We start from the raw sequence: 12,812 nt of genomic DNA, 5'->3' as shown, positions 1-12,812 counted from the left end.
CTAATAGGGTCACCCAACTCTTGACCTCATTGCAACATCGGTTCACACAAGACAAAAGAGTTGAATTCCAGGAGTGAGGTGCAAGGCCAGATTTGCTTGACATCCAGGACCCCCAGCAAAACGGGAATCGATGGGAATTGGGGAAACCCCTCTGATTGAAATATGCCTGGCACAAAGGCAAATGGTTGTGGTTATTGGCAGTTAGTCATTTCAGTTCAAGGACATCTCTGTGAGTGTTCCTCAGGGTAGTTTCCTAGGCCAGTCAGTTTCGCCTGTTTCATCAATGATGATGTCTCCATCAAAAGATCAGAAATGGAGCAATATGCATTCGTCAATGTTCACAATTCCTGAGATACTGAAGCAAGCCATATCCAGATACAGCAGGACCTAGATAGTATCCAGGTTCAGACTGACGATTGGTGAGTAGTATTTATGCCATCTAAGTGCCAGGCAATGACCATATCCAGTCAGGATGAATCTAATCATTGCCCCTTGATATTCAATGGCATCATCGTTGTGCGCCCCCCACTATCAAGATAATGCAGTTACCAGTGACCATAAACTGAGGGGCTAGCTATGCAAACGGCTACAAGAGTAAAGAAGAAGCTAAGAATCCTGCAGCAAATAACTAATCTTCTGACTCCCAAGCCTGATGATCCTTAAGGCATAGATCAGGAGTGTGATGGAATACTTCCCACCTGCCAAATAAATACAGGTCTCTAGTTTAACACCATCCAGGAACACAGCAGCCAGCTTGATTGGCATCACATCTATAGCGATTCAGTCCATCATCTGCATTATCTCCAAGAGTGCTGCAGAAATTCACTAAAGTTATTTAGCCAGCAGGTTCCAAATCCACACCAACTACCACCTAGAAGAACAAGAGCAGCAGAAACACTGGAACATCACCACCAATGAGTTCTCCTCTATGTCAGTTGCCATCCTGACTCAGAAATATATGGCCGTTCCTTTAATGTCATTGGGTAAAATAGAGGAACTCCTTGCCTAATAGTATTTTAGGACTGCCCACAGCAAATGGACTGCTGTGGTTCAAAAAGGCAGCTCCCCACTACTCAAGGGCAACTAGTGGAGTTCAGTAAGGTTCATTGTTGGGACCACAACTATTGATGATAAAGCATTTACCTTCTGGATGAAAGAACTAAGGGCATTATTTCTCAGTTTGCAAATGGCACAATGGTAAATGGAGGGATGGATAATGTTGAGTAATTAGGGAGGCTGCCGAAGGACTTAGGCTAAAAAAAAAAGTGGGAGATGGAAGATAGTGTGGGAAAGTGTGAGATTATCAAATTTGGTCCAAAGAACAGAGCAGTAGACTATTTTCTAAATGGAGAATGGTTTCGGAAATCTGAAGCAGAAAGGGACTTTGGAACCCTTGTTTGGGATTCTCTTAAGTTTAACATCAGTTGGCAGTTAGGAAGGCAAATGCAGTGTTAGCATTAATTTCAAAAGAGTTCGAATACACAAAGACAATTGATCTATTTGGGCTTCAGTAAGGTTTTTAACAAGGTTTCTCATGATAGACTGGTTAGCAAGGTTAGCTCACATGGAATATAGGGAGCGCAAGCCATTTGGATACAGAATTGGCTTGAAGGTAGAAGACAGGGTGAAAGGTTGCTTTTCAGACTGGAGGCCTGTGACAAGGTTCCGTTCTTGGTCCACTGCGTTCCATTGTTTATATAAATGATTTGGATGTGAACATAGGAGGTAAAGTTAGTAAGTTTGCAGTTGACATCAAAATTGGAGGTGCAGTGGACAGCGAAGAAAGTTATCTCAGAGTACAATGGGATCTTGATCAGATGGGCCAATGGGCTGAGGTGAACCAGATGGAGTTTAATTTCAATAAATGTGAGGTACTGCACCTTGGAAAGGCAAATCAGGGCAGGACTTGCACAATTAATGGTGAGGTCCTAAAGATCAGGTTATTTTCCCTGGAGTGTCAGAAGCTGAGTGGTATCATGAGGGGCATGGATAAGGTAAATAGACAAGGTCTTTTCCCTGGGTTAGACTAGACGGCATAGGTTTAGGGTGAGATAGGAAAGTTTTAAAAGAGACCCAAGGGGCAACCTTTTCATGCAAAGAATGGTGCGTGTATCGAATGAGCTGACCGAGGAAGTGGTGGAGGCTGGTACAATTACAGCATTTAAAAGACATCTGGATGGATACATGAATCAGAAGGGTTTAGAGGGATATGGGACAAGTTGGACAAAAGGGTCTGTTTCCATGCTGTACCTCTATGATTCTATGACAGAGCAGAGATGTACTGCTGAGGCTGTACAAGGCTTTGGTCAGACTGCATTTGGAATATTTTGAGCAATTTGAGTCCCATATCGAAGGAAGAATATGCTGGTGTTGGATAGGGTCCAAAGGAGGTTCACAGGAATAATCCAGGGATTGAAGGGCTTGTCATATGAGGAGCAGTTGAGGACTTTGGGTCTGTACTCAAAGGAGTTTAGGATGATGAGGGGAGAGCTCATTGATGTAGGACCATACGCAGGCAAATGGCACTGGTTTAAATTGTGAGAACTGGGTGACATGGGCAAGTTGGGTCAAAGAGCCTATTTCCATGCTGTAGACTTCAATGACTGCAGAAAACCTCAACACAGAGGGATTTGGGATCTTAAAGCTGACTTTTTGTGATTTATGCATCTAAGTTCAGTGGGAACAGAGAAGGTAAGTGGAATGTTGACTGTTATATAAAAGAAAATGGAGTACAAAAATAGGGAACAAAACAAGAGTCATTTCACATTGAAAGCCTATGAAGTTTCATCCCCTTATCTAAGAAAAAATGTACTGGAATTGGAGGCAGTCCAAAGAATTTTCAATGGGTTAATCCCAGATGTAGAGGGCTTTTCTTATGAGAAGAGGTTAGGTCGATTTGGCTTGAACCTGTTTGACTCTAGAAGAATTAGAGGAGCCCTTATTGAAACGTAGAATTCTTAGGGGGACTTAACAGGGTAGATGGGAGAAGAGTCTGGAGCCAGAGGGCATAAACTGGAATTTGGAGGCAGTCCAAAGAATTTTCAATGGGTTGATCCCAGATATGGAGAGGTTGCTCACATAAGACAGATGAGGAATTTCTTCTCTGTATCTGTGGAATTCTTTACCCTAGAGAGCTGATGAAGCTGGGCCACTAAGTATATTCAAGGCTGAAATTGATAAATTTCTAATCAGTATGGGAATCAAGGGTAATGAGGGTATGGCAAAAAATGGCGTTGAAGATTATCAAATCAGCCATGATCTGAAGTAGCAGAGTTGACTTGATGGACTAAATGGCCTACTTCTGCTCCTATATCTTGTGGTCTTGCTGTATTCGTCTTTCATGACTTTAATAACAGAAAATAAATTACTGTTTATATCCGAAATCATGATGCTACTTTGCCTGTCATTCTGCCATTACTAGAAATATGGCTACAAGTCTGGCTCTAAACATTTTTTCTTTCAGAATTCAAAAACTATCCTCTAGCTACCTCCTACTTCGTCCTGTTTAACTGAGTTATCCTTCCTTTGATTTACTGTGGCCTATCTGGCTCATCACATCATAGGCAGAATATTGCCAGCAAGGATTAATCCTTCTTGTTTTCATGTTGCTGTGGAATCCTCCATAAATCTCTCTTTTATCATCTAATGCCCCTTGCAACATCTCTGTCTGTCTGTGTGCCCCTCGCTGTCTGTGTGCCCCTCGCTGTCTGTGTGCCCCTCGCTGTCTGTGTGCCCCTCGCTGTCTGTGTGCCCCTCGCTGTCTGTGTGCCCCTCGCTGTCTGTGTGCCCCTCGCTGTCTGTGTGCCCCTCGCTGTCTCTTTCGCGCCCGCCCGGCCTGTCTCTCGTCTGCCCACCCTGTCCCCCGTCCGCCCGTCTGCCCTGTCCCTTGTCCGCTCTCCCGCCCACTGTCTCCTGTCTGCCCTATCTGTCTCTCATTCGCCGCCTTTCTCTCCCCCACCATGCCTAAGCCTTGAAGTCAAACTTTACATGCGTTGGGCAACACTTAGTTCTATCTCAAACCCAAACCGAAACATCATCAGGCCTGGCAACATCTCTGGGGAGAAAGCCCATTTCTCTGGGGAGAAAGAACAATTCAAGTCTGGTCACTCTTCAGAACTGATAACAGTTGGGAAAAGATGGTATTTATGCTGAAGGTGGGGTTGGCAGGGGAATGGGGTTAGCAGTGAACGGAGGTGGAGACAGAGATATAAAAGGGGTAGGCAGACAAGGGGTTATTAATATTAGGCCAAGAGAGAAGAGAAGTTGAGTCAGTGATAATGAGAGTTAAGAGTTGGAGAGAAAGGGTAGGCTGTACTGAAATCCGAGGAGAAAGTGAGGACTGCAGATGCTGGAAATCAGAGCTGAAAATGTGTTGCTGGAAAAGTGCAGCAGGTCAGGCAGCATCCAAGGAGCAGGAGAATCGATGTTTCGAGCAGGAGCCCTTCTTTCCTGAAGAAGGGTTCATGCCCGAAACGTTGATTCTCCTGCTCCTTGGATGCTGCCTGAACTGCTGCGCTTTTCCAGCAACACATTTTCAGTACTGAAATCCGAGTCTAGATTAGAGTGGTTTTGGAAAAGCACAGCAGGTCAGACAGCATCCGTGGAGCAGGAAAATCGATGTTTCAGGCATAAGCCCTTCAACAGGAATTCCTGATGAAGGTCCACTGCCTGAAACGTCAATTTTCCTGCTCCTTGGATACTGCCTGACCTGCTGTGCTTTTCCAGCACCACACTAATCTAGACTCTGGTTTCCAGCATCTGCAGTCCTCACTTTTGCCTGTACTGAAAGCAACCCTTGTCATAAGACCAAGAAATGCTGCTCAGAATATGGTTTCCTCTGCACTGAGGAGACTGAAAACAGACTGGCTGACCGTTTTACAGAACACCTACATTCTGCCTGTAAAAAATGACCCTGAGCTTCCAGTTGTTTATCACTTCAACACACCACCATGTTCCTGTGCCAACGTTTCTGTCTCAGGCCTGTTGCAATGCTAGGCAAGCCTCAACAGGAGTTAGAAGAACGGCATGTCATCTTTCGCTTAGGGATTCTGCAGCCTCAAAGACTCAACATCGAGTTCAATTACTTTAGAGCCTGATTATGTCTTTCTGTGTTTTCTTACCCACCCGACATCTTAGTCCTGTCACAAAAAGGATTGCTTTCAGCATAGACTACCCGTTCTCCCCTACTCTTGGCCCTCATATCACTTACTCAACTTCTCTTGTGACCTGTCCTGCCACTATCTGATGAAGAGTCACTGGAGCTGAAACATTAACTCTGCTTTCTCCCTAAAGATACTGCCAAATCTGCTGAGTTTCTCCAGCAATTTTTGTTTTTGTTTCTGATATCCAAGATGTATTTCTTTATTTTGTTTTACCTTTCCCACCCTCTCGCTCTCTCTGCCACCGCTCTCGGTCCTTACAGTGTCCAAACCTTACAGAAGCCAATTAAAGAGAGAACAGATCTCTAGCTATTAAATGTTAAAATTAAGTACCTTTTAAAGGGAAAAGGTATATTTTAAAGGAAAAAGGTCTACTTATCAAATGCATAAAAATACTTGATTTTAATGAAGTATTCAAGCCAGGTAGAATTGTAAATCAACCTTGGGTTCCTTCACTAACTGTGATGTCCCTGAAATTCTGCCCCAGGGAGCACTCATTAACTCTTATGACAAATGTGTCTGTCTGTCTCTCTCTCTCATGACTAATTAGCAAAGATTATTTTCATAGCCTCCGTTTTAAACTTTTGCACAACCTCATGCTCATCAAGTCTGTTGTAAGTAGTGAATCGGTCAATTGACAGACCTGAATTAAATAAATTGGATTTAGCCATCTGCATACCTTATCCAGTTCTGCACATCAGTAAAATTTTTCATATTTCCCTTATCTGCATTTGTGCAGATTTCTATATTGCCATGCATAATCTTTCAAGGACGAAGGATTGCTCCCTTTTCCACAAGCTTACAGTAGCAATTTGGGCGGCATGGTGGCACAGTGGTTAGCACTGCTGCCTCACAGCGCCAGAGACCCGGGTTCAATTCCCGCCTCAGGCGACTCTGTGTGGAGTTTGCACATTCTCCCCGTGTCTGCGTGGGTTTCCTCCGGGTGCTCCGGTTTCCTCCCACACTCCAAAGATGAATTGGTCAGGTGAATTGGCCATGCTAAATGGTCCGTAGTGTTAGGTAAGGGGTAGATGTAGGGGCATGGGTGGGTTGCGCTTCGGCGGGGCGGTGTGGACTTGTTGGGCCAAAGGGCCTGTTTCCACACTGTAAGTAATCTAAGTAAGTAAGTAATCCAAATTAACACATAAAAACTTAGATGTTAGTATATTCCCAGATAGAGATATTTAGGTTCTTGATTTATGAGAGAATCGCGGAGAAGGCAGGAGAATTGGATTGAAAAACATATCAACCATGATTAAATATGGACCAGACTCAGTGGGTCGAATGGCCTAATTCTGCACCTGTATCTGATGGTGCTAATAACTATTTGACTGATTACTTATTCTTCAACGTATTTGAGGTTCACTGCTTGTTCAGTTACTTCTTTCTAACTGGTTGTTAATTCGCAGTAATTTTAAATTAGTTCATGTGTGTGCTTTTGTAGGTTGTAAATTTATGGTGATTACAAAACTGCTTCTTTGACCAAGTGTTTTGGCACAAAATAGTGCCTGGACCTTGTTAACCAAGAAAATAATATGAAGCGGACTTAAACTTTTTAACGTATTTATCTAATCAACCTGTTCAGTGATATTATTACTCACCTGTAGAGTAGATGGAACTTGAACCTCAGCCTCCCAGCGATCCTAAAAGTGGTCAAGTTAAGCTGAAATCAACTGTACTTATTTATATGTGAGCAACTGGGTTTGGCTGCAATAAGATATCTGACAGCAAGGATGATTGACCACTGCTGCTCCTCATTCTACATCAGGAGATCCTGGTTTCTGCTCATCAGTTCCCTTTAGTCAGGATAGACCTATACCTGGCAAACATACTTCACTGTCTACTGACCTGACTCTTGTTTGTAGAACTTTGAAATCATAAACATCTGAAAATGCACATAATGATAAACTAGAAAAAATAATAGCATAATATTCTTCTATAAAACAGAACTCCTAGATTAAACTGCATAATTTTTAAAATTTATTGATTCATGGGATGAGGGTGTCATTGGCTCGGCCAGCATTTATCGCCAGTCCCGAATTGCCCAGTTAAGAGTCAACAAGTTGCGATGCATCGGGAATCAGTTTCCTCCCCTAAAGGACATTAGTGAACTAGATCTATTTTTCTGACAATAGACAATGGATTTATGGTCATCATTCTACTCCTTAATTCCAGATATTTACTGAATTCATATTCCACTGTCTGCCGTGGCAGGATTCGAACCTGAGCCTCTGGATTAACCGTCCAGCGATAATGTCACTAGGTCATTGCGTCCCCAGTTTCATACAGATGAATGATTGAAAGACAGAAAAATCATTGAGAGTTTATAGGATCATCATGAGCCAAATGAATAATGCTGATATAGTTTAATTAACTTCTCCACAGAATTACCAGTTATTGTACTGGGAACTGGTAGATAAATATTTTATGTCACCTTTGTACTTTTTTGCACTGTGTTCTGAGCACTGTATGTAAGAAAAGACATTGGCCTTCGAGGAGGTATAATACAGACTTTCCAGATAGTGGCACAGACGTCTTAAGTTATATAAATCTAATAAATAGACTAGACATGTGTTGCCTCAGGTATAGAAAATTTCATGGATTATTAAATTTGGTAAAAGTATTTACTACAGATAGAGATTATTACCTCTCGTAAAGGAGTTTAGAGCGAGGGAAGAAAACCACATTGAGTCTAATTCATTAAGAGTGCATGGATGATTTATTTAAAAGTCTGGCCCTTTAACTTGTTTTGCTCAGGTTAAGAGTTTTCTACAGGCCTCCTAATAGTCCTAGAGACGTAGAAGAAAGGATTGCAAGGATGATTCAGGAGAAGAGTGAAAGTAATAGGGTGGTTGTTATGGGGTCTTTAACTTTCCAGATATTGACTGGGAAAGCTATAGCTCGAGTATGTTAGATGGGTCGGTGTTTGTCCAATGTGTGCAGGAGGGTTTCCTGACACAATATGTAGACAGGCCAACAAGAGGTGAGGCCATACTGGATTTGGTTCTGGGTAATGAACCAGGCCAGGTGTTAGAATTGGAGGTAGATGAACACTTTGGGGACAGTGACCACAATTCGTTGACTTTTACTCTAGTGATGGAGAGGGATAAGTGTGCACTGCAGGACAAGAGTTATAGCTGGGGGCAGGGAAAGTATGATACGGTGAGGCATGACTTAGGATGCGTGGCTTGGAAAAGTAGGCTTCAAGGGAAGGGTGCAATCGATATGTGGAGCTTGTTCAAGGAGCAACTATTGAGTGTCCTTGATAAGTATGTACCTGTCAGGCAGGGAGGCAAGGGTTGTGTAAGGGAGCCGTGGTTTAATAAGGAATTGGAATCCCTTGTTAAAGGGAAGAGGGCGGCCTATGTAAAGATGAGGCGTGAAGGTTCAATTGGGGCGATTGAGAGTTATAAGGTAGCCAGGAAGGATCTAAAGAGAGAGCTAAGAGCAGCAAGGAGGGGACATGAAAAGTCCTTGGTTGGTAGGATTAGGGAAAACCCAAATGCTTTCTATAGGTATGTCAGGAATAAAAGAATGACTAGGGTAGGAATAGGTCCAGTCAAGGATAGTAGTGGGAAGTTGCGTGTGGAGGCTGAAGAGATTGGGGAGACACTGAATGAATACTTTTCGTCAGTATTCACTCAGGAACAGGACATTGTTGCCAATGTGAATATTGAGTCACAATTAGAATGGATGGCTTTGAGATATGTAGGGAAGAGGTTTTGGAAATTCTGGAAAGGGTGAAAATAGATAAGTCCCCTGGGCCTGATGGCATTTATCCTAGGATTCTCTGGGAAGCAAGGGAGGAGATTGCAGAGCCATTGGCCTTAATTTTTATGTCCTCGTTGTCTACAGGAATAGTGCCAGAAGATTGGAGGATAGCAAATATGGTTCCCTTGTTCAAGAAGGGGAGTAGGGATAACCCTAGTAACTATAGGCCGGTGAGTCTCACTTCTGTTGTGGGCAATGTCTTAGAGAGAATTGTAAGGGATAGGATTTATGAACATCTGGATAGGAATAATGTGATCAAGGATAGTCAGGATGGTTTTGTGAAGGGCAGGTCGTGCCTCACAAACCATATTGAATTCTTTGAGAAGGTGACTAAAGAGGTGGACGAGGGTAAAACAGTAGATGTGGTATATATGGATTTTAGTAAGGCGTTTGATAAGGTTCCCCATGGTAGACTACTGCAAAAAAATACAGAGGTATGGCATTGAGGGTGAGTTGGAGGTTTGGATTAGGAATTGGCTGGCTGGAAGAAGACAGAGGGTAGTAGCTGATGGTAAAGGTTCATCTTGAAGTGCAGTTACTAGCGGTGTTCCGCAAGGATCTGTTTTGGGACCATTGCTGTTTGTCATTTTTATAAATGACCTGGAGGAGGGGCTAGAAGGTTGGGTGAGCAAGTTTGCGGATGATACGAAAGTCGGTGGAGTTGTTGACAGTGAGGAAGGATGTGGCAGGTTACAGCGGCATGTAGATAAGCTGCAGAGCTGGGCAGAAAGGTGGCAAATGGAGTTCAATGTAGGTAAGCGTGAAGTGATTCACTTTGGTAAGAGTAACAAGAAGATGAGGTACTGGGCTAATGGTCGGATACTTGGTAGTGTGGATGAGCAGAGGGATCTTGGTGTCCATGTACACAGATCTCTGAAAGTTGCCACCCAGGTAAATAGTGCTGTGAAGAAGGCATATGGCATACTGGCTTTTATTGTTAGAGGAATTGAGTTCCGGAGTCCTGAGGTCCTGTTGCAGTTGTATAAGACTCTGGTGCGGCCGCATCTGGAGTATTGTGTGCAGTTTTGGTCGCCATACTATAGGAAGGTTGTGGAGGCACTGGAACGGGTGCAGAGGAGGTTTACCAGGATGTTGCCTGGTATGGTAGGAAGATCGTATGAGGAAAGGCTGAGGCACTTGGGGCTGTTTTCATTGGAGAAAAGGAGGTTTAGGGGTGACTTGATAGAGGTGTACAAGATGATTAGGGGTTTAGATAGGGTTGACCATGAGAACCTTTTTCCACGTATGGAGTCAGCTATTACGAGGGGGCATAGCTTTAAATTAAGGGGTGGTAGGTATAGGACAGATGTTAGGGGTAGATTCTTTACTCAGCGAGTCATTAGTTCATGGAATGCCCTGCCAGTAGCAGTAGTGGACTCTCCCTCTTTATGGGCATTTAAATGGGCATTGGATCGGCTTATGGAGGATAGTGGGCTAGTGTAGGTTAGGTGGGCTTGGATCGGCGCAACATCGAGGGCCAAAGGGCCTGTACTGCGCTGCATTTTTCTATGTTCTATGCAGTAACTGAAAGGGGCAAACGTGTGTAAGCTGCATAGGGACTTTCCGGTTGATGCGTAGAATGTAGGGGATGTTGGGCATAACCTTAAATTTAGGATTAGACTTCATTTGGGTGATGGAAATGAAAAGGGTTGTGGAACACTTTATGCCAAAAGCTTCCCAGGCATAGTTAATTAAAGGTTGTAAAGCCAAGATGAATCGGTGTGGTAAATAGAACTAGGTCAGTTGCAACATCTGGCTTTAAATGTTTAAATAAGATTTATATAATTTTACAGAACAAGAGATTTGTGTACATTCCAGCACAATAGTACATACAAACCATGATCAAGCCTCATTCCTGATGAAGGGCTTATGCCTAAAACGTTGATTCTCCTGCTCCTCAGATGCTGCCTGACCAGCTGTGCTTTTCCAGCACCACACTCTTTGACCATAATCAAGTCTTTGAATGGTCTTCTGCAGTTTCCAATTATGAGCAGTGTTAATAATTGTGCAGTAATACTGTGAATTGACTACCAGGAAATAATGCAATCAGCACGCTGACCATATGAGTGATTACAAGACAAATTTTTTCAAGTGTCACAATATGTCGAAAGCTCAAGAGGGAAGCTTTACCTGAAGTAGGGCCATTACCTGAAGTCCTTAATACTGTCACTACTGACAGCAGTCAAAAGTATTTACATGGGCACTGTTAGAGCAATTTTATTCAATATTCAATTCAGTTTGGAGCTGCAAGATGTGAAAAATGATTACAACAAAACATTTACTAAATCTTCTACCATTAGAAATTGGCTGGAAATTTGGAATTGGCATTGAACAGTGATGCTCGATTTATATAATTTATATATTCCTAGAATGTAATGCGAGAAGATTTTGGATTTTGTAGATTCTTTAACCATACAAAAATGTCACAATGCTTACAGTCTTAAACAACTATTTGCTTTTAGGAAGCCAGTGATCGTCGTCTAAGCAAATTAAGAGTTTGGATTCTGTGGGTTACTGAATTGCAGATTTATGAGCTAAGATTATGGTCAAATATGTTTGAGTTCTGTTTTTTTTATCACCAAATTGCATTGCTGAAACTGACATTAAAAATGTCAACTGACTGCACTCCTCCCAATATAGAAAAAAAAGCCCCATCAAACCTTCCAACCTTGCTACTAAACAATGCATAGAATTGCAGAATATTTAAATCAAAATGTCTGCTGCATTGTTGACACTGAACCCAAAGTTGTGATTTAACAAACTGTGGTTTTATGAGCATGATGGTATAATTTATATGTTAACTAACCTCTATAAACAAACAATATGTCTCAATTCTTATGATTTCCAGTGCTGTGTTTGCAGAATTGTTACAGTGCAAGGTATGCCATTGGGCCCATATGCCTGCACTGACTTTTCAAAGGAGCATCATTACGTAGTGCGAATGTCCTCCCCCCCCCCCCCCCCAATACGCGTGCACACTATTTCTATCCTGATAATCTTGGAGGCCTTTGTGAAATGGTCTTTTGAGTAAAAACCCTTTATATTACTAAGCATGGCTATCAGAAGATCTGTTTTGTGATGGTATCTCATATTCTTAAAATAAATTAGATGGAATAATATGCCAAAATGCTGTGCTAGTGCATAAAAACCAAAGTTGGATTAGCACCCCCCCCCCCCCACTTTGAGTATAGCTTCATCGTAAAGAGGAATGAAAGCGAGAAACATAGTTTTTATTGCAAAAAATCTTTTTTACTACACTTTCAAAACAATAAGCTGCAATGTTACTGTCAATCTTAGTGCAACACTTAATGTATGGTGCATGTTACAGCAGAAAAGCACACAAGAACCCAAGAACAAGAAATCCAGACGGAATCAACATTCGGACGCCAAAGATGAAGTAAGCTTAACCAAAGACATAATGAGAAGCTGTAATTTTATCTTCCATTCGCCAGAATATTTTGGAATGTTGAAAGTCATGTAAATGTTTAGTATACTGTTCTATGTTCTGTGCTTTAAATGCAGTCGTTATGTTCACTAATATGAAATAGTTCACTGGGAGGTTGAGCAAACCAGTTATATAGAAATTTTGTAGCAATTGTATGCTTATAAGCTGTTTTACTACACTGGTTCTTTTTGGTTATTCTCAATGCAAGCAGTAGTCACAACCTAATTTGTCCCTAAATCTCTTTTATTTCACCCTCTCCATTTCACTGTTTTATCCCCTTACCTAACTTAGTTAATTTTGACAGGGTTTCTGCTTTAATCATTAAGTGGAGCATAGTGGTTACTCCACATCCTTCTAAACAAAAATGTTTCATTTGTTTTCTGTCTTAAATAGCTTAAATGTTATCTTGTATTCATGACTCCTTGTTCCATATCCTT

At 42.1% G+C, this 12,812-nt stretch overlaps 1 protein-coding gene across 4 annotated transcripts in view; it reads left to right on the top strand.

The window, feature by feature from the left end:
- The window catches only part of zmynd11 (zinc finger, MYND-type containing 11), a 193,449-nt gene that overhangs the window by 146,251 nt on the left and 34,386 nt on the right, over positions 1-12,812 (top strand). For 3 of the 4 annotated variants that reach the window (XM_072576188.1, XM_072576186.1, XM_072576189.1), the window contains exon 12: positions 12,259-12,327. In XM_072576188.1, the coding sequence (XP_072432289.1) occupies positions 12,259-12,327 (69 nt within the window). The remainder of the gene's footprint in view (positions 1-12,258; positions 12,328-12,812) is intronic. The other variant, XM_072576187.1, reaches the window with a different exon arrangement.

This window comes from Chiloscyllium punctatum, chromosome 8 (assembly GCF_047496795.1).
Source record: "Chiloscyllium punctatum isolate Juve2018m chromosome 8, sChiPun1.3, whole genome shotgun sequence".
NCBI lineage: Eukaryota > Metazoa > Chordata > Chondrichthyes > Orectolobiformes > Hemiscylliidae > Chiloscyllium > Chiloscyllium punctatum.
This window is presented reverse-complemented; position numbering and strand designations above follow the sequence as displayed.